A 23,223-nucleotide genomic window follows, 5' to 3' on the forward strand; every position below is an offset into this window, starting at 1 on the left:
TTTTTTTTTTTTTTTTTTTTTTATCAAAACGCATTTCAATGTGTCATGCTAATGAAAACCATTTTTTCCGCGTATATTTAATATTAATCGTTAATAACTTTAGTATCTGATTTTAATATTTAAAACAATTTCTGGTTATATAAATCAAATTTCTGGTCTTATGAGCCAAATTCAATTCTTAAAAACCAGAAATTCTGTTTCTTGCAACCAAAACACGTTCGGTTGTGTCATTATCACACTGCGAAAAAAATACTTGAAAACTGATTTGTGGGATATAAAGTACATTCACAGAGAAAGAAATTTTATCCCACAAAAATGAACTTTATTTTATTCCACATAATCACGCAGAATCCACAAAAAATCTTGCAGAAACTTTATATCCTACAGATAAAATTGCAAGTATTTTCTCTCAATGCATGTTTATCCTAATCTTTATTCTCTTTGCACTAAATGTATATTAAAGTATGATAATTTTCGCGTTCGTGCGACACGTAGTTAGCGTCTAGTGTCAATACAAGTCGAGAAGAGAAGGACAAAGAGAAAGGGGGAGATGGAGAAGAAGGGAGAGACGCGTTCTGTGTTCCGCGGGCAGAATAAAAAACGTGCCACTGCGTGCTCGGGTGATTTTTACCTCACGTTCGCAAATCCGATGCGGGAGTGTTGCACGTTCGTCATCCGCCATCGCAGCTGCTCGCCGATGGTGTAGTAGTAGGGTCCTTGCGAGAAACGACGCATCCTTGCTACTCACTGGGTCTTCCCGATGCCTCAAAGCGTCCGATCGAAGTTTTAGCGAAACAAACGTGAGCGCCGCAAGGGTGACGCGCGCCATGATCCAAGGGCTGCGCCCCCCCGCGCGGCGTCCACCCTCCGCGACTCCGGCGCGTCTCCGTCACGGAGACGCTTCCATGCGAGCTAATGCCGCTATCGAGTGATATATAGTGAGAGCGTCAGGACGCACTCAATGCACATTGCGATCCGCTTTCACGCGATATTAGGAGGGACAGGAGGGAGGCAGCTCGCGATCAGCGCCATGACGTGCGAGCACGTGTATTGCGGACACGTGGATTTATGGGCGCGCGAATTGCGGACGCACGTGAATTTATCGGCGCGAGTGTGACGCGGCTCGCAGATTAATTGGGCCCGCGACGATAACGCGATTTGCAAAAGTGAGGACTCGTAAACGTCGCGGATCCGTCGGCGCGCGGATGTTTGCGCGAACGCGCTAATTGCGGACGCGCGCGTGAATTTACGCGTGTCGAGTCGCAGGCGCGGATTAAAAGTGCACGAATTCGCGCTCGTGTGAGCTGATACGCGCGGCTTTGTCGACTCGGCGAGAAAATGACGCGGACTTTCGCGTTCGCGCGAATTAAAGACGCACGACTCCGTAAACGCGCGCGCGTGTGTGTGTATATATATAGGGTGAACTCGGAAAAGACGGTCATTAGATTATAATTTCTGCAATAATTGCCAAAATACTGCGCGTTTGTAGTCATTTTCAAAGATAATCGATATTTACAGTAGTTCATATGCGTACACTCAGGTGCTAAAACCTATTATTTAGCAATTATTAGAGAAAGTACAGCTTATGGCCTTCTCTTCTTTCCCGTATAGTTATCATACCCGAGTCTATCCTATCAGTGATGTGGGCATTAATGGTTAAAATTTTTTTTCCCTAAAATAATCGGCAAATCAATCATCGAAATTAATCCATCGTCACATACATGTAAATACGAATAATTTAATCGATTAATGAAATTCATTATTAATCAGTGTAGTCGAGTCGGAATTTTAGCTCTATTTTCGATCTGAACTTTCTCATATTTATATATTCTGAAAGGTCAGTGTATGTATACATAGTTTAATATACATAGGGACTCTAAAGTTCTACTTAGCGCCTTTAAATGGCAGTAAACGCATAAAATGCGAGTTGTGGGTTCTAAAACAGGAGACCTTTCGGCAAAGTTCTCAAGTAGAATAAAAAGATATTTGGCTTGGTTGATATAGATTTCAGAATATATCAAAGTATACATTAAATGAAATAAGATAATTAAAAAAGTCGGAAATAGAATTGAAATTTTAACTCGGGTAGAATCAATATATTTGATTGATTGATGTAATTAATTATACGCTGTAATCAATACAATTAATTATACACTGATACATGTATAATCAATTACATTGACTATACATATAATTAATCACAATCAAAGTTTGAGTGATAATTTCATCAATCAATGAAATTATTTGTGATATTATATATGACTATTGATTAATTTTGATTATTGTATTGTCGATTATCTTAGACAAAGAAAATTTCCATCGATCAATGCTCAACACTTATGTGTATGTATATTAGATTGGTGCAAAAGGTTTGTCATTTTTCTATTATATTCTCGTCGGATGTTTGGCTATTAAAAGGAAAACAAAAGTTACTTAAAAAAAATATCACGTCAATGTTGTTCAATTCATTTGTAAAAATGATTAATTAATTTATATAACACGAGGAAATTGTTTTTATGTATAAAAGAAGCTCGTCATAAAGGTGGATAAAAGCAAAAATAAAGATATTCCCAAACGAAGATAGACGCAAAAAGTCCGGGGAAATCATTAGTTAAGCATTTAATTGCAAATAGAAAACGATGTTGATCTACAATGAAGATATACAGAAGATATAAATGCGAAAAAGGAATGAGAAGAAACAGTTTATGTCGAAATGGAATAATTTCGTTTCAGATTTTGCTTGAGGAAAACAAAGTCCAACCTTTCGCATCAATCTAATATTGCGACGCGCAATTTTCCGAAGCGAGCTTCCCGCTCACGGCTTCACGGCGACATGGAATTCGATTCACGAAGACACACGCACTCAATTCACGCAGCGAACTCGCCTGCGTGTCCAGCAAGGATACGCTCTAAATGAGCTGAATCCTCTCTTCGCCGTCGGGCGCGGTCGAAACGAGAAACTGCGTGGAGAGTCACAGAGCCACGGTTTTTCCGAACCTTCCCGGCGGTTTTTCCGTCCGAAACGCGGTCGCGAGGCGAACGGGTAAGCGTCGGGCGAAACACTAGCGGCAAAGCGGGGGTTGCAGTCGTAAGGGCGCGCCCCTCGTTACGATCAGCCCCCCGTGCTGGAGGCCGCTCGCGCGCGTCTATTGCACGCGTGTTACACCCGATACGTGTCCACGGAGGGTTGCCCCGACCTGCCGTTGCCTGTGTTACGGCCGCAGCTCGTCCTCCCTTGCCGCGGCTATGACTAATAAGAACTAGAAGACCGTGTCACACGACGGCGCGCGTCGCATGTTAAACGGTGCGAGCAGCGTGGGCGCCAGTCGTGTACGGCCGATAGGTAGGTAGTTTCGTTAGGGGTGAAGGAAACCGACACCCTGAAGTCTCCTTCTCTTCCGAAAAGTCGCTTGCAAATCGCGCCGAACCTTCCCCTCGAAATTAGATTTTCGTGTAGCTTGTAATGGGATCTTTTTGTTTTCAATAATGACTCGAGGAAGGGATCGAATGATCGATTTCACTTCTCACAGTCGTAATAAATGAATAATTTGGAATTAATTATATAACCAGAAAAATGACCAAATAGATGGATGTGTGTAAATTCGACATCAATTTTACCCGCCGATTTGTAGAGTTATTTAAAAATTACCGATTGAAACTGACGATGGAAATTCTAAAATTTCTTTAATTACTTAAGAGACAAATATATTGCATTGATTAATTATTAAATTTTTTAATTTCCGTCGTCAATTTTCTCACGTTGTAGTAATCACGAGAATCTCTCTAAATATGAGACAGAGTAAGAATAGGTAGATTTAGTGCAAAAGATCCGACACTTTCCTATCAAATTCTTACAGAAAGTTTGGCTTTCAAAAGAAAAATAAGAAAATCTCATTAGATATTTAAAAAAATCGAGTTTATGCTGTTTATTTTATGCGATAAAATGATTAATCTCCAAAAATTGGATGTATATAATTTCGTCTTTTTTCTCTCATTTTCTTCATTTTATTCCGTTTATTTCAAATTCTATCATTACTTTATCTGACAAACGCGACAAATCTTTCGCATCAACTTAACGATCCTAAGGAGATTCATTTTTTTCAATTTGTAATCGCCTTTCCTGGAAACTCGATGTCGCCGATGACGGACGAGTGGGAGAAAATCGATACTAATTTTTAAGACAGTCGTTCATATCGTGCACGATACGACCGACTGTCTGGATTCGCTCGGCCGACGTCGCGACGACGGCCGAGACTGTCTCGGCGAAACATAGAGCTATAGATTTTGCGAGGCTCTCCCGACGCTTTAGTGTTTCCCGTGAGAACTCATTTCCTTCGTATTGTGTGTTCCCTCAAGTTCCCTCACTTCACGCCAAATAATACTCCTCGGCTCGTCCATCGCTTTACAATCACAGTCGAAGAAGAGATACATGACAGTACGTGATATCTGCGAAATAATTGATTCAACTGGCCAAAAGATAACGAAAGCGAAACGTCGCTTTTTAGTAAAAAATGTAGGATAATTCCACGTTAACGAACACGTCGAAATTCAGCTCTCTGCAAGATATAAATCAGTCTCGTTTAAGGGTCGATTGTTCCGGCTTCTTGATAACTGATAGTTAAATCATATTAATATGTCTTTGTTTAACAAGTAAACTTACTCAAAAGTTACACTTCGATTTCTTTCTAATTTGACACAAATGTAGAAATACAAAAAATATTTAAGTAGTATTTTTTCATTTTGACTAACTTTGAGTTTTTCACGGGCAGTTTATAACTTTTTAATGTCCTCATTCCTACCAGCAACAAAAATGCATAAGAAATAAAATTGAATATAAGATATAGTTAAATAATTTTAACAAAATCGGCATAGCTGAAACACGAACCATTCTAAATTTCTTTAGCCGAGATTCCAACAAAAATATTTCAAATCTATGCTAAATTAGTCAAAAATGTTTCGAATCTCGGCCAAACCAAAAAATTATTTGTATAAATAATTTTTTTCAACTTTTTACGTGTTTTTTTTTAAACATTTTATTACTTATACAAATAATTTTATACAAATTTAACTTCATATTCATAATCAGCCAACCATAAACGCCCTATATTTTGTATTCAATTTTATTTCTTATGCATTTTTGTTGCACTTGATGATAGGAATGAAAACATTAAAAAGCTATAAACTGCTCGTAAAAGTGGATCAGAATGAAAAAATATAACCTAAATATTTTTGTACTATATTTGTGCCAAATTAGAGAAAAATCGGAGTGTACCTTTTGGGAATAGGTTTACTTAAGTTAAAGGAAAAACAAACATAGACATGTGATCTAACTTTTAGTTAATTTAAGAAGTTGGAACAATCGGCTCTCAAAAATGAGACTGCTTTATATCTTCACAAACATAGCTTAATGGGGTTAAATGATGTTTTTCAAAAAACATAATTTAAACTTCATTATGCTTTCATTGTTAACTATTCTTTCCTAACAAAATTTGTATTTTTTTTTATAGTGGACACTTCAAAGAATATTTTAATGCAGTAGAAAGAGAAAGAGAGTTGGTTTTATTTATGTTTAACATGTTTAACATTTATTTCAATACAAGATATAGTTAAATAATTTTAACAAAATCGGCATAGCTGAAACACGAACCATTCTAAATTTCTTTAGCCGAGATTCCAACAAAAATATTTCAAATCTATGCTAAATTAGTCAAAAATGTTTCGAATCTCGGCCAAACCAAAAAATTATTTGTATAAATAATTTTTTTCAACTTTTTACGTGTTTTTTTTTAAACATTTTATTACTTATACAAATAATTTTATACAAATTTAACTTCATATTCATAATCAGCCAACCATAAACGCCCTATATTTTGTATTCAATTTTATTTCTTATGCATTTTTGTTGCACTTGATGATAGGAATGAAAACATTAAAAAGCTATAAACTGCTCGTAAAAGTGGATCAGAATGAAAAAATATAACCTAAATATTTTTGTACTATATTTGTGCCAAATTAGAGAAAAATCGGAGTGTACCTTTTGGGAATAGGTTTACTTAAGTTAAAGGAAAAACAAACATAGACATGTGATCTAACTTTTAGTTAATTTAAGAAGTTGGAACAATCGGCTCTCAAAAATGAGACTGCTTTATATCTTCACAAACATAGCTTAATGGGGTTAAATGATGTTTTTCAAAAAACATAATTTAAACTTCATTATGCTTTCATTGTTAACTATTCTTTCCTAACAAAATTTGTATTTTTTTTTATAGTGGACACTTCAAAGAATATTTTAATGCAGTAGAAAGAGAAAGAGAGTTGGTTTTATTTATGTTTAACATGTTTAACATTTATTTCAATACAAGATATAGTTAAATAATTTTAACAAAATCGGCATAGCTGAAACACGAACCATTCTAAATTTCTTTAGCCGAGATTCCAACAAAAATATTTCAAATCTGTGCTAAATTAGTCAAAAATGTTTCGAATCTCGGCCAAACCAAAAAATTATTTGTATAAATAATTTTTTTCAACTTTTTACATGTTTTCTTTAAACATTTTATTATTTATACAAATAATTTTATACAAATATAACGATAACGATTCCCACCAAGTTTCAGATTCTTATGATTAAAAATCGCACTTGCGATACAAAATTGCGCGCGATTGAAAAATTTGCGATATACAGTTGTGATGCGATATATCGCATTCATTGCGACTCTTAAAAAAGATCGCGTCGCGACACGCAATTTCATAAATCGCACATCCCGAGTCTCGAGCACGACACGGCGAGGTGCTGGGACACGCGGTATCGCAATCGGCGTTGCAGTAACCTCAGCAACATCGGGCGCAGCCCCATCGCGACTTCACCCTTTATCCCTATCCACGGCGCTTAGATGGGCCCCATCATCTCGGCCGCCTCCCCAGCAGCATTACTCTTCTCGCGCGCGAGGCGTGCGAGCGACACCGCGCGCACGCCGCGTTTTTATCGCGCACCATATGCGCGCGAGTCACCCTATACGTTCTCTCGTAAGTCCCCTCTGCAACGGTTAGTACATCAAATTTTCTCCCGTAGGAGAGCCCCATGTGTCGCGTCGCCGCCGTTCGGCCGTATGTAAAACGCGAATCGAAATTCGCGCCGCGTCCCACGACACCCGGTAATGATCCTCCGGAGAAAAAGAAAAAGAATGTCCGCGGGCAGGAGGAGCGGAGAGAACCGGTGTTCGATTCCGCTGAGATTGCCTCCGGTTCCGCGGCAAAACCGCGAGGGAACGTCGCAAACGGCGTGAGGTAATTTGCATTTTCGAGGAATCTCCAGGAGAACATCGACGAGAGACTCTTTTATTATATTGCGTCGCGCACTCGCGGGATTTCTGTGTCGCGCATCGGGAAGAAAGTAACTCGATCGCCTAAAAAGATATGTCTTTCCAGTTTTTATGCTTATTCTAGCGAGTACTTCACGTTATGTGTAACAAAAGACCGAGTACATATGATAAGTAAATTTCTTTCTCAACTTAATATAGCGTGACGCGTGTGATAGTAAAATCGAGTCATTTAATTCATCTCGTAAATGAAATTCAGGTTCATAAATGAAGTAAGTCCATTAAATTCGCCTCATAAATAAAATAGATGAAATTCATTTTCATAAATAAAATTGATTTCCCTAAATTCACTTGATAAATGCAATGAAAATGGAAATAATAAAATTCACTTTATAAACGCGAAATGAATAAAATTTTCAAAATTGACTTTCATAAATTGATTTTATGAAAGAAATAAATGAAATTTATTTCTATCATTGAAATTCACTTTCATAAATGCATTTCATAAATGGAATAAATGAAATTCACTCTCATAAACTCATTTTATAGATGAAATAAATGACCTTTATTTTCATAAATAAAATTCACTCTCAAACTTATTTCACGAATGAAATAAATGAAGTTAATTTTCACAAGAAAAAATTCACTTTAGATTTGTTTTAATAAGTGAAATGCATTTACATAAATTCTATTCGAGATCCTTCGTGGGTTCAACGGAACTCGCGCGAATTTGCCAAGTTTTAGAACCAAGATTTGGACTCTACTGCGATACAGCGTAATCGCGAGAGCATCTTCACGGCCACTGTATCACGCGATGCTTTGATTTAATTCATTACGTGCCGGTGTGCGAAAGACGCTCCACGCAATAATTATGATCCATACGATCTCCACTTCGTTCTTCAGGTCCCCGCGACATTAAGGTCGGCTACAGGAACATCGCATTTTACGGCAATTACGCGCATTACGCCGCATTGCGTGCCGTATAATTCCTCCGCCCTGTAATTCCGCGAAACATCCGAAAGTCCGAGCGCCGCCGCGCGCGCTCTCCCCATCGCGGTGTAACGCCGACGTCGGCGTTGTCCGCTTTTTTCCCCGTCGCCCCGTCACCTCGCTCTTTTTTCCTCTTTTGGTCAAACATCAGAAGTGTCAGCGAAACGTCCGGACGCAATGAATCGCGTGAAAAACGGATGAGGCGCGGGGACAATGCGATAAGCGTGAAAAAGCGCGATATGGAAGCGACGGGAGCGTCGATTTGCAGATGGTCGCTGCAGGTGCATCTATCTCTCCTCTCTGCTCCCCCTCCCCCTCCTCCTCCTCCTCCTCCGCTTTCGCTCGTCGCGTTTCCCCGGGGTTGGCAGCTGCGACGAGGGAGGAGGAGAGGAACGAACTAGACAGATCGATGGCTATTCCGCTCGGGATGCGATCGCTTCGAGAACTCGGCGTGACAATGGAAAGACACGGGGAGAAAACGAAGAGTGACACAGGTGGGCCGGAGGGACACGCGAAAGGAATCGTCTTCAATATTCAATAAATAACGACACTCGCGCAGTTCGCGTGCACGTGTGTAAACAGGCTCCACGATCGTAAACAAAATTTCACGTCGTGTTGCAAATTTATGCGTCACGCTGGACCGAGAGTTCGAATAATTTTTAAAGATTCAGGTATAAGGAAGGTAGAAATCCAAGTGTGACCTTTTTCTAGCCAGTAACTGGCCGAGAAATACTGGCCACTATTTTCTTGTTTAGTTTTTATCTAATAAAAACTTGGCCAGTAAAAATCGACCAGTTTCTGGTTGACAATCAGCCTTTTCCTGAAAATTTCTCTACTAGAGGATCTCTTTGCACGTTTGAAAGATTCAGGTGTTAAGGAAGAAAAGATCTGTATGGCGGGAGAGGACGACAACGACATGAAGAATCGATGTGTATTTGGGGAGGCGATAAGGAACGTAATAAGCGATGGCAACAGGGGGTAAAGAAAAACAGTCCGCAGGTCGCGAGACAGGGGCCGGACTTGTGGAAAATGAGGTAACGAGAAGAGGAAATTCGCCGGGGCGAAGGATCCGAGGAGGAGGGGGAGCCGACATGGGGTAGAGCGAAGGGCTGGAAGAAAAATCACGTCAAATATTTGTTCCCGCGCACGAGCCTCGGTGTCGCCGAGAGAAATCGGGAAATCAAGAGGAACTCGTCCGGTGACAGCGAAAGAATTTTATTCCGGGGCGAACACACCAGGGGGACTACGCACTTGGCCAATCTTATGATTTCGTATTTGCCGTCGCGCCCTTCGTCCCGGAGGTACGCGACAGAGAGTATCTTCTCAGTAGCCCGTGACGGCGGTCGAGGACGTAGATTTCATGGATTTACGCATCCGCTCGTTTACTAACTCGAGCTAACAAGGGGAATTAAAAGGGTATTTTGGTTTAAAATAAAAAAAGGGTCGTATAAAAGGGTGTTTTCTAGAGGAATTTTTTTAGAGGAAAACAAAATTGAATAACCCCAAACTTTGCATATTCTGTTAACCTAATTTTAGAATATATTTTTATTCTCTAAATTAATAGAGAGAGGGAATTTGTATTCTCTAAAAGAATATATTTTTATTCTCTAAATGACAACAACGCTCTTCTTCTGTACGTTTTCTTTCATTAATATTTCGATAATTACTGTAGTAATGAGTTTCACAACACATTTCGTATTCGATAGGAAAACGTATCCTCTAATAATTATTAAAGGACACATTTTCCTACTGAATACAGGAATATACTACGGAATCATCGAGAAATTCTCTAAATAAATAGAGAGAGAGAATTTATATTCTCTAAAAAAATATATTTTTATTCTCTAAATGACAACAACGCTCTTCTTCTATATGTTTTCTTTCATTAATATTTCGATAATTACTGTAGCAATAAGTTTCACAATACATTTCGTATTCGATAGGAAAACGTATCCTCTAAATTATTAAAGGACACATTTTTCTACTAAATACAGGAATATACTACGGAATTATCGAGATATTCTCTAAATAAATAGAGAGAGAGAATTTGTATTCTCTAAAAAAATATATTTTTATTCTCTAAATGACAATAACGCTCTTCTTCTGTACGTTTTCTTTCATTAATATTTCGATAATTACTGTAGTAATGAGTTTCACAATACATTTCATATTCGATAGGAAAACGTATCCTCTAATTATTAAAGGACACATTTTCTTACTGAATACAGGAATATACTACGGAATCATCGAGATATTCTCTAAATAAATAGAGAGAGAGAGAGAATTTGTATTCTCTAAAAGAATATATTTTTATTCTCTAAATGACAACAACGCTCTTCTTCTGTACGTTTTCTTTCATTAATATTTCGATAATTACTGTAGTAATGAGTTTCACAATACATTTCATATTCGATAGGAAAACGTATCCTCTAATAATTATTAAAGGACACATTTTCCTACTGAATACAGGAATATACGGAATCATCGAGAGAAAGTGTGGTAACTTTTAACCAATCAATTATACAGTAAGTATGCACTATAGAAACAAATATTATTAGACATGCGTGTGTATTGTAATAATTCTTCCTCAAGACAATTGTATATTTCGGGAAAATTGTACTTCCAGAATATTTTCTTGGTATTCAGATTTCGGTATTAAAACATTTCAGGAAATTATCCCAGTTTCCGCACTTCGAGATTCTCATTTTTCAGAACAACGCATGTTCACCAACACGTTCGCTATTAATGCACACGTGACAGTGATCATTTTTCTTTCCACATCCACAGAAACGAATGAACTATACTCTATAATGAACTATAACAGAAACTCTATTTTACACGGTTGCATAAAAACAAACACGATGTGATCTGTGGGGAGAATTCCCCGAATAAATCGCGGTAGAGAACTTGTCAAGGTATGCCGATCGCCCGGGGCGTTATCGAGTTAGCCACTCTCTACCTATCTATCACGAGATTTTTCATTTTAGAGGGATTCACGAGGAAACTGGATAAACGTTAAAAACATGTAACTAAGTAACTAAGGAACATATAACTTTGTGTTTCCACGCAAAGGAAAAGACCTATATCAGCTGTGTGAAGTTAACGAACTACCAACACCACTCAACGACGACCAACAAATGAATGGTGACGGTTATCATCAAGTAAGAAGCCGTGAAAGGGAACTTCCAGATGGAGGAGGAGGCAACTCTGCACAGTTGTGTATCAGTGAATTCCCTCATGACTTCTCTTGCTCGCGAGGCTCGTGTATCCTGAAACGTCCTGAGGAAGAGGGTACTCTACTCCCTCTCCCTCTCCTTCTTTCTCTCTCTCTCTCTCTCTCTCTCTCTCTCTCTCTCACTAACGCGATCACGATGGCGCGTTTCTATTTCTGAACGTCGCGCGCCGCAAACGCCATTCGTCCCGACGGATATTTTTAAGATTTCCGTTCGCTGCGACGCGCATATACAAACACAAACACGCGCGATTCCGCTCCCGCCGAGGAGGAGAGGGATCTCCTTGTGCGGTAGAGACCTGCGAGTCGTCGTCGTCGTCGTCGTCGTCGTCGCGTCATCGTCGTCGCCGGGACGCAATATTTTCAGGGCGGCCGTCGCCTGCCGAGACTTCCTTTCATCGTCGTGACTTACGGCGGTATCTCGACTCGCGCGCCGTGGAAACGGGCGATTCCTCTTGTTCAGTTTTTACAGCCAGGGTTATGTGGGCTTTAATTGAACCGTAGCGTATCCTGTGCGCTGCTTCGCGGCGGGCGCGAGAGAGAGAGCTCGTTATTACGCTTGCATATTAATCCTCCTCGACGCCGTGCCGACGATATGTGTGGCTGGCCGGAGGTAATATCCAGCGGTAATACCGCGGGTGCGACTGCGATGTCGATCGCAGATTTAATCTCTAAGTCGTTGCGCGAGAAGCGAGCTTTTTGCCGCTGAACGGACGGACGAACGAACGAACGAACCGACGATAATTCAACGTCTCGTTAAAACGTTCGATGGGCTCGATTAACTGCGGAACTGATTGATAATATTGATATTGATAGCGCGGCGCGATGATTTGCCCGGCACGGTAAACCGGGTGGCGATCCCCCCGGCTTGAATTCGCGACCAATTTCCAGTAGCTTCATTAACGATGAGAGTCGCGAGAACGCGTCATCACTAAATGAAAGCTTCGTATCGTTTGATCTTACACATTAATTATTGATCGCCGTTACAGCGGCGCGAATAAACAAGTATGTGGCTTCTGAATTTTTAGATCAAAAGGAAAAACAGTATACAAAAACAAACAAATAAACGGGACAAAACAAACAAACAAGAACAAATAGTTATTGCCCGATCGATAATTCTGCGAATAATTAAGAATATTTGAAGGCCATGCCGAAAAAATATTGACATCTTTTTGTAGAGTTTTTGTTGCATTAGTTGCGTAGAGTTACGAATATTTCTGCATAATAAAAGTATACGCAAAAGTGAATTGGAACATTACGCAATACGTGACGAAATCAATAAAAAATTACAAAATCTGTAGGTTAGCGCAAATAATTGTCTTCACTCACAAAGGAATATAATTTCATATTTAGCAGAATCTTCTTATATACGGTCTTAAGAGAATTCTTCTAAAATCAAAAGAAAAATATTGTAAATAGAATACTATCCCCCTTCATTAAAAGAAAAATATTCTTTCGGTAAAAGTTTTCGTTTACACGGAAGAAAAAGTTTGCACTAACTGAATGTCTCGTGAAATATGAATGAAGCAGAAATTTCAGTTGAGGTTATCAGAATTCTATTCAAGTTGATAAGAATCTGAGTAACCTCAGAACTTGCAAGTTCTAGAAATTTTTTTGAACAGAAAATTGAACAGAAGAATTCTGGTAACTTCAACCGGATTTCTGATTCGTTCATATTTCATCAGACATCCGGTTAACTCAAGTAAACTTTGTTTTCCATATAGAATATGAGATTACAAGATTTTTTTCCTGAATGATGGGATATTTTCCTTTTGGTTTTAAAAGAATTCTCTTGAGGTCATATATAAGAGAATTTAGTTGAGAATGAGATTATATCTTTTTAAAAGTCGTGCAGCCTGTATATACGTGTGTATATGTGTATATATGTGTATATATGTGTATACGTGTATATATGTGTGTTTTCTCCGTCTAGAAAAACTTCAAAGAACATTACTGTGCATCTTCATAACTGAACTTACATCGAGAAAAAATACTTGAAAATTTATTAGTAGGATGTCAGATTTATCTACAGAAATAAACGTTATATCTCACAAATAAATTTTCAAGTATTTTTTCTTGCGATGTGAAAACTTAAGCACATACGAAAAGTTTGCAAAAAACTTTCTATATATGCGTGATTATGTTTTCCATTAAATATAACAAAATAGAGCACACACATACATTTTATATAAGATTTATTTGTAAAATTTAAGTTATATATGAGATTTTATATGTAAAAAAAAGAGATAGTGTGACTGTGTCAGTATTTATTTGACATGACGTTTTAACGATCACTTTTACATTTCTAAAATATAATCAATGTATTCTTCACGGAAATACTACACTCAACTAGTTATATTATGTCAGTATAACTACTTTACTGCAATCAGTAAAATCTCGTTGAAAGAATTAATTCACTTTCTACTGTCCAAATTAATTTCTCATGTTTAAAAAATGTTATATATATATATATATATATATATATTTGTTGGTCAATGTCAGAGGGACATAAGATGGAGCAGTAAAGTAGGAGTGTTCCCACGGAAAATCAGTGAATATTTACCGATTATCGCGGTGAAATACTCCCTTTACTGTTTCAATCAAAAGCGTCATCGCTGCTTCTGCATTTCGTCATCCACCCTCGCGTTCCCTTGAGATTTCACAAAGAAGTCCACGGAGACAGGGATGACGAACGTCCGCGCTTTTATATTTTTATTCAATTGAACAGGTGAACAAGCGCGCTGCTCGGTCGTAAATAGATCGTATCGTATAGCCGCGACACAGCAACGTTATATCTCGCATTCTCGCGGCAAGTATCGGCACAGAAAGTCCGTAAAAACGGCAACAAAGTCCCACTCATCGTCGGGCGGTTCGCCGCGCTTTACGATTCCGCATGAAAACAAAACAGCGTTAAATCAAGCTTTATCTGAGACGACAAGCGAGCGCCACGGGGCAAACGCCACGGGGCCATAAATTCGTGCCTCGCTCCTCCGCGCGTAAACGCAAATGAAATCGCTCTGGTGTGCGGGAGAGAGACGGGAGAGCGCGCGCGTATTCACGCTCTCTCGATAAGTCGACTCGCGCGCGCGCGCGCGCCGCGATAATCGCCGAAACGCTTCCTGTGTGCACCCCCTTCGGCGAGGGTGGCGTGCGTGCGCGTCGATGTACAGCCCGGCCTTTCATTGTTAGGTACAATGCGTGTTGTCCCGAGACCACCCCGTTGTTCTTATTCTATTTCCAAACGACTTATCGGGAGACAATCGTTCTGACACCTGCAATTAGTTTCTTCTATAAATTCCACGCTTATTAAACCTCGACTTGAGATCAAGGCAAGATGGACGATTCTGGGCATTTTGTGTTCCAGCTTTTAAAGAGATGGAATTCTTTTGGAAGAAAATTCATGGAATTCTTTTGGATCGTGCAATAAGTAATTGCGGATTGTTTAGATGAAACGATTGTGTTTTCATGTCGTTGTAATTTTATGAAACAGTGTAGAAGGTAAATGTTCAAAAAATTATTGATATTCTCCTTAAACACCAACATTTACAGGAAAACTTGGTTTCTCCTACGACCAATGGCATTTTTGTGCGCAGTCTTAGTTACAAAGATCTCTTTTGAAATCATAGAATGCAGGTGAGAAGTTTAATTGCAATGCTGGGGTCGTAAGAAACACCATACATAGAAAACTGCATACTGCATTCGAGTAAACGTTAGATACTTGTCTCATGTATTTAATAAGTTTATAAACGCAAATTTGTCTTATATAACTTCTCTTTATAAGCATCAAATTTATTCCGAATCATGGTCGGTTTAACATTTCAATCAAGAGTATCAAATTAGAATAAAAATTTAGTTTGCATGTCACACGGAAAAAATACAGAAAATAGTAAAAATTACAACAAAATTTTGTAATCTTAGACCATGGAAAAATTATGACCAAAACTATCGTATATTTGTTTAAAATTATTATGCGTTTAACTTTTTGTATTTTTTGCAAAGTTATTGTAATTACATGAATGTTTCTTATATCGTATAGATTGTTAAATTTACTATTTCTGTAGTAATTTATATTACAACGTCAGTATGACCCAACTTTACAAAAAACATTGTAAAATGGTATATAATTTTTACTACAATATTTTTTTCGTATATATAGAAACAAAACGACTTTTTTTCGACAAAATTTTATAATATTTTTGTAAAAAGAATAAAATTTCTTCTTTTGATTGTATGACAATGAGCTCTTCTAAAATTTCTGACGAGCACATTTTAAAATTATTATCAAGAAAATATTTTTTTTCGAAGATAATAATTAGTTTAAAAGAAGAAAAGTGAACTGAGTAATTGCTTTTCTTAGCAGTAAAATATTTTTCTATGTGCAGATTTTACATCAATGATTCAGTCAATAATTCTACTCTATGCGATATGTCGATCTACACTGTAAAAAAAATATATAAATTTACATAAATAAGTGTACAATTACGCAATAAATAGCGAAAATTTTTTAATGTAAATTTTCATTAATTATTCCATTATTAATTATGCAATTTTACAATTATTTATGTAATGCATTGTAATTTTTTTACAGTGTATGATCTTCAACAATCCTTCGCACATACGTTGTTTTATAAAATTATAACGACATAAAAGCATAATCCTAAAAAATCTGAGATTATTTGTGTTACACAACCCAATAAATTATTGCACATTGTAAGATCTAAATAAACGTTTTTATATAAATTCTACATAAACTTTTCTAAATAAAGTTTTCTCTAAATAAAATTAGGCGACTCTAAATAAACACTTTTAAAAAGCACGAACAAGAATCTTCCAAAAGCGTTCCAAGCGTGTACCTCGTATAATTCTGAATTATTTCTTTCTCTCTCCAATATTTCATTCCAAACTCTCACATTACATTTATATTTCTCAGATTATGCGCCGCGATTTCATATTTGCATTTAATGAGTTATTTTTATTCTCCAGAGAGCTTATTCTCGAAAAATATCGCATACGATATTTTTATGAAAGTATAGTTCATGTTACGTATATATAGCTTTTCATCGAAATATTGTATACGATATTTTTCAAGAATGAGGCCTCAGATCTCGTGTTTGCATAAGTCAGGTCAGTAACAAACATGAGCTGAGGAGGAAGCCCCGGCTTCACGGACAACCTGCTCAAGTCCACGGCGATAGATACGCGCCCAACGTCCGGCTGTAAATTTTCCGCGCGGCCGTAACTCTTTTTAAGAGCGTGGCAAAGAAAGATATCGCCGCGCATGAACGAATTGATGTGTTATCGAAGGGGCGCGACTCGGTTTCGAGCTCGCCGGCGGAACGAAATCTCGCTCGCAAGGTGCTCGAAGCGAGCGAGCGCGCGCTCGTATCGTCTGGTTGGTACTAAAAGAGTTAAAATCTAAATCGCGCCTTCCTTAACGCGAAGGCGTTAAATAACCCTTTATCTTGCGCGCGCGTGCAATGGCTGCCGACACGCGTCATGCCGAGACATAAACCGTGAGTCAAAGTTCGAGAGAGCGCGCGCCACCGCGGCGGTGTGTGTTTATTAACCCTTTCAAAACAGACGCACTATATATAGTGCCGTGTCGTGTGTACCGGGTCTTTCCGAGAAACCTGCTGCCGCCTCCCTATTTTTAAGTGTTCCGACGTGCGATAATGAGCTATGAGATATTTTCATATCTTCGCGCTTTTCCACCTTGACAACGAAATGGTAATTGGTGTCAAGGGGACGCCATACTTGGAAACTTCATCGACCAAGCACCAACTTCTTTCTGCGAAGTTACACAGTCGGTTGCACAGAATTACAAATGCTTTCACGTGATAATAGTATGTGCAAAAATAAATAGGAGTATTATTCAGTATGTGACGAAAACGAGAAAAAATTTTAATAATATCTCAAGCTGTCAGTGTAATATTTGATCCACAAGTTCCGCAGCTACATAGCGAAAGTGTGGATGCTCCAAACAGAAAAATTTTGAAGAACACTACTGTACCTTTGCATCTAAATTTAGAAGCTTAAGAATCGGAAAAGTTTGCAGGAAGATTTCTACACATGTACATGATTAGATTTTTCCATTAAACATGGTAAAACAAAGCAACACACATTCAAGTAAAATCCACATATACAAGAGTTATAAAAAGGATAACGTGACTGTATTGGTAACAATCGTCTCTGACGATTATTATCGACATTGTTCGAGTTCGCCATCGATTTTAGCATCCCCTTAAGGGGACTGGAAGGTCAGATTGCCTGAAAATGCTTGTTTCACAATTGCTTGTTTTTTCACAATTTCTTATGACAAACTGAATGAATATATAAAAATATTATTTTGACGTGTATTTATACAACGTATAAAAAGAAGAAAAATATAATTTTGATGAACAAATACTCAATTTAAGTGTATATGCAGTTAAAATATATTTCGTTTTTCTTTTCAAGGTCGTCATTTTGCAGTAATATCTTGACTTTCGGTGGCTCAATTAAGCTGAATTTTAGGTAGAAAATTTCCGTAAGCCTGTCATTATGGTGTGAACCACTGACAAACTCGTGAAAATATTTAATTTTAAAATATTATTTTTTTTACTATAAAAGAACTGAAAATTTAGTAATATTCCATTAAGATATTTGCAATTTTGTTAACTTTTACTCAATTTCTATTATAGTGGTTCACACAATAACGAAAAGTTTACAGGAATTTTCTACCTAAAATTCAACTTAATTAAACCACCGAAAGTCAAGGTATTACTGCAAAATGACGACCTTGAAAAGAAAACCGAAATATATTTTAACTGCATGTACCATACACTTATATTGAGTGTTTAATCATCAAAATTATATTTTTCTTCTCTTTAAATGTTGTATAAATACATGTCAAAATAACACTCACATATTCATTCAGTCATAAAAAATTGTGAAAGAACAAGCATGAGTTTTCAGGCAATCTGACTCTCCAGTCTTCTTAATGCAGCAATAAAATATGCAGATTTGAATCGCCTGTTTTAGCCCCGAAGAACTCAACTAGAAATTTAATCTGTGGTCCTGATCAGGTTGATCCTAATCAGTTATCTTGTGTGTACAAGATGATCGAGTCCTGATAAGTCATGAAACGCAGCAATGAGAACTTTATTATTAATAAGAATTATTAATAATTCTTAAACATTAATAATTCTTAAACCAGATAACTAAATAGGATTAACCTGACCAGGACTATGGGATGAATTTCTAGTCGGGAATATACGTTCACGGACGAATGAGTGATTCGGGAATTATAAGGAACGTACGATGAAACTACGGTTTCATCGGTACGTCTATTTCCAATCTCGGATCGCGTGTCGATGTCCACTGCATATAAAACGGGGAACGATTCCCCGCGTGTGTGTTTTCAACGAAGTCTCTATATCGGGCGCGCTAATTTTATGCGGTACGTTTCGATCGCGCACAAAGGCTTAGCTATATTCAGAAGTGACTTTGCTACGGGCATCACCGTGATCGTTTGACGTAATCCAATTAGAAATGCTCCCAATACGTCAAGATCCATGAGACGGATCTCCTTTCGCTACTCAGACCTGTCGTTCGCGCGGTAAAAACCTCTCCGTCAATTTTCGAGACGCATGTTTGAGATCACCGAAGTCACCGAAGTCAAGCACGAAAAGCGTGCTTGTCAAGTTTCAACGCGTTTGTAACTTGTTTTGTGCGCATATTTGTTTTATAGAATTATCAACATTTTTTTATTCAAGTTATGGGGTTAAACAATAGCTATTCATTCAGATTTTTTCTACAAGATAAGCAAAGATTTTTTCTACAAGATAAGCAAAAACTCATGTAAGTATAGATTAAATCACGTCGAAGACAAAGTTCCTCTATCATTTTGCAAACATTCGCGTAAAATTTTTAGTCATTAACTAAGGAAGATCGGTGAATGTATCTGTGTGTGGGTGTCCAGAAATATAATTTTATTCTTAGAGAATATCTTCTTATACTCGCTAAATTTCTTGGAATAAAAACACTGCCACTTTTGCAATAAGAGTGAAATATTCACTCCAATCAAGTGAAACATTATTCACTCCTATGAAGAGTAAATACTGCCACAGGAGTGACTGTTTCACTCGATTGGAGTGAATATTTCACTCTTATTGCAAGAGTGGCAGTATTTTCACTCCAAGAAATCTAGAGAGTACATATCAAAAAGATTCAAAAGGATTCTTCTAAAGTCCAAAGGAAAATATTCTAATATTCAGAAAAAAGAAACTTTAGTTATGAAGTGCTATTTCCTGTGTAATCCTATATTCTAAGCAAAAAAATTCTTTTCGAAAGAGTATTCCTTTTCTATTGAAGTGAACTTTTAATCAGAGATCCATTAGATATTATTCTATCTTTGCTCCTTTTGGAGCAAATACGTATGGAGAGGAATACGTATGGAGAGGAATACGTATGTATGAAGCAAAATGTCCTCTCACTAGAGGAAATTTCTATCAAGAATAAGATACTGCAAATAATAGATGAAATTCTTCTAATTTTAAGAATATTGTGCATATAACATTTTCTTCTTGGCTTTAGAAGAATCCTCTTAAGAGACTATTTATATATAAAAGAATAAGATTATATTTTTTAGGAATAGTGAAAGTACACTTCCGTTGGTGCTTGTATATATACATTATGTCAAACTAAACAAGAAAAAATCCTTCACAATTCTACAAATAATGACGTAATTTTTTAGTTATTACAGGAATAGTGTGCCACGCGAAATTGTCAATCAATTTCTTTTATTAATAACTCAAGAATCTACGCTGTTATTTGCAAAATGGCTGAAGACTTTTTCGTTCAGTTTGATCTAATGTATACAAGTACACACATGGGAAATTTTGCTTACGTCACAGCCACATCGCGCACGATTACTCACCAGTATTTAATTAATAATAATAAATAAAAAAATTTTAAGTGTTTGTTTGCAAAGTGTTAAGAGAACACTTGTATTCAATTTAACTTAATCCACATTTACACAAGCGTTTTCCTACTTAACGTCAGATAATCCGTATATTTCGACGCTACCTATTTTCCGAAATTTGTAGAAAGTGATATAAGACAAGCTTGAGCACGATACGAACTCGAACAACAACATTGAGATGTTCAGTTACTAAAAACAAAAAGCTCCGCACGTGTTTATTATCATAATGGTATTCTGTTTCCCGAAGTATACGATACGAACGATCCAAAAATATTGCGTTGAAAAAGAAGACTGGACCAAAAAAATTATTTTGTATTTGGAACTAAAATATTTGGTACCTACGCGATTTGGTTGGCACACACACATACATTACCATATTTTTCACTTGTGTCAATTAAGATGTATTAGTGAGGAAGCAAAGTACAAGCGGCAATTAAATATTAAAGTTGCAATTACCATATGATTGATTGCATTTTAACAAAATTTTGGTCCGACATACCGAATTTTCGTTTCGACAACAAAATCTTTTTCTCAGCATAAGATTCGCAATTTCGCGTCATTTTCGTCTCGCGAATATCGCATTTCCTCCGTATCTTCTGTTGCAACGCAAGTCAAGACTCACTTCCTCGACCTCGCTGAGTTTAGAGGTAAGCGTTCTTGGATACAACGTGAAGCATCCTAATAAAGCAGAAAGGTGATCCGGGCCGACACGCGGCATCGCGTACCTCGCTGACGAGGTATATTCGCCGTTGAGGGAATTAGCGGCTCGACGCCGGACGAAGGGCTGCAGCTAATGGGGTCTGACGTTGACGAATCTCCAGGTTACGAAGTCGTCAACCGCGACCTCTCGCCGCCAGCAAAGTTCGCATCGGTCGGGTTCGCGCCTGCTGGCTTATCGGGATAATCCGTACCACTAATTTTCACACACAGATACGCTGACGCACACGCATACACGCACACTAAACGAGATAGCTCGAAAGTTGAGGTTCTGGTTAACTCGTTAACCCTCTCCGCGCTTCCGTTCCGGTCAATAATCCGACGTAAAGTTTAAAAAGCACTGCTCGATCTCTGTATTATTAATGGATGAATGATTTTGCGCGACTGTTACACGCGAAAAAATGATTTAGTAATATCAGCTAAACCGCGGCAGCTGCTTCAAACTTAGTCAAAAGGTTAATCGTTCAGATTTGTCACTGTTAAGATTTGGCTATGACAGTTAAGATGCATTCGCTATGAAATACAAATATATTAGGTGATATTAAAAATGCACATTATTTCAAGTAGCTAAGAAAATGGTAGTTATTCCTAAATTTCTTATCGTATGCATATTAAGAAGTTTGCTGTACAGCTACAATCATTTGTTACAGTCATTTATTTCTAGCAGCTGATATTTCTCGCTGTAGCGCCTAAGTTTAACAGCGAATAAATTTAGCTTCGGTAGTATCGACATTAACTATTCCTATTTCAATAACACATCTTATTTGCCACAACATTTTTTAGTTCTGGAAGCTAGTTCTTTTTTTGCATGTAGAGTGCAAAGTCTTACTACCTAAATTTCTCGGAGTGGAATCTCGCTCAAAACGAGCGAAAGATGGTAGTATTTCCGCTCGAAATTGCAAGAGTGAATGTTTCACTGGAGCTTAAAGTGGAGTTTGATTCCACACGAGAATGTTTCAGTTATAATTAAAGTGAATATGTTCCTGTGATGGTGGAGCACACCAGATTCGCTTTTCAATTTCGAGAGGAAATATTCACTCGACGATTTAGAGTGGAGAAACTCCATATCAGTGGAGCGCTATATCAGTATAAATCTATATCAGTAAAAAATCACTTAAATTCGAATGATTCAGTGATCATTCTGCTCTCTGAGCCAAATTTCACTCCAAGAAATTTAGAGACTAAAGAGAGAAAGAAATGCCAGCTCAGAGATATAAAGATACACTGAAAGAAAGTAATGGTTAATTTCATTAAAATTACATTCATTTTCGGCATCAAGTGTATCTTCTTGTGATTTTAACAAAAAAATAGTTGTGGCAATATGCATGTAAAGTTATTATCATTGACATTATAGTAACACTTGTTAGAAAATTGATTCTCTTGATTATAATTCTTTTATTATATGCGATTATAATTACAAGTATCAAATATTTCTTTCTCAATGTAATAAGACTTCGGGATAAATTGTTGCAACTTGTGAGAGATCTTTTACAACTAAAAAATGTGAACACATTAAAACTCGATGATTTGGATATAGAATCTAAAAAGTCCAAGTTAAGGTAAAATATAAGAAGCAGAGACAGGGAGAACTCTGAAGCATAAGGATTCTGTAATTTGCAAAGCCTATTTCTTTCTATTTCATATTTAACTAGCTTAGATTGCCCTGCGTTGCCCGGATTACAAAATGTCGGAGGGATGAAAATTTTTTAAAAGGAGAGAGTGGAATATCCAGGTTTCATAATAACCTACGTTCTTCGCAGGATCTGAAATCCTACTGCGTAAAATTTGATTCGAATTCGGTGAAAGGATTTAGATGTTTATAAAGAACAGACAGACATTTTATTATATATATACATACATATAAATAAACAAATATATATAATAGAATGTGTGCCTGTGTCTATTCTCTATAAATTCCTTTGACCGATTTGGACCAAAGTTGGCATAATTATATATATATATATATATATATATATATATATATATATATATATATATATATA

At 37.3% G+C, this 23,223-nt stretch overlaps 1 protein-coding gene across 4 annotated transcripts in view; it reads right to left on the reverse strand.

Moving 5' to 3' along the window:
- Window positions 1-23,223, reverse strand: part of LOC116844221 (protein prickle-like) — a 281,484-nt gene that overhangs the window by 100,651 nt on the left and 157,610 nt on the right. The window contains exon 1 of one of the 4 annotated variants that reach the window (XM_032815448.1): window positions 632-3,061. The exons of the other annotated variants lie outside the window; for them this stretch is intronic. Coding sequence (XP_032671339.1) covers window positions 632-735 — 104 coding nt within the window. The 5' untranslated portion in view covers window positions 736-3,061. Of the gene's footprint in view, window positions 1-631; window positions 3,062-23,223 lie in introns of those variants that run through there. 4 annotated transcript variants of the gene reach the window in all.

The sequence above is a fragment of the Odontomachus brunneus genome, unplaced genomic scaffold (genome assembly GCF_010583005.1).
Source record: "Odontomachus brunneus isolate Ranch 3 - 2012 unplaced genomic scaffold, Obru_v1 Obru_scaffold_040, whole genome shotgun sequence".
Classification (NCBI taxonomy): Eukaryota; Metazoa; Arthropoda; class Insecta; order Hymenoptera; family Formicidae; genus Odontomachus; species Odontomachus brunneus.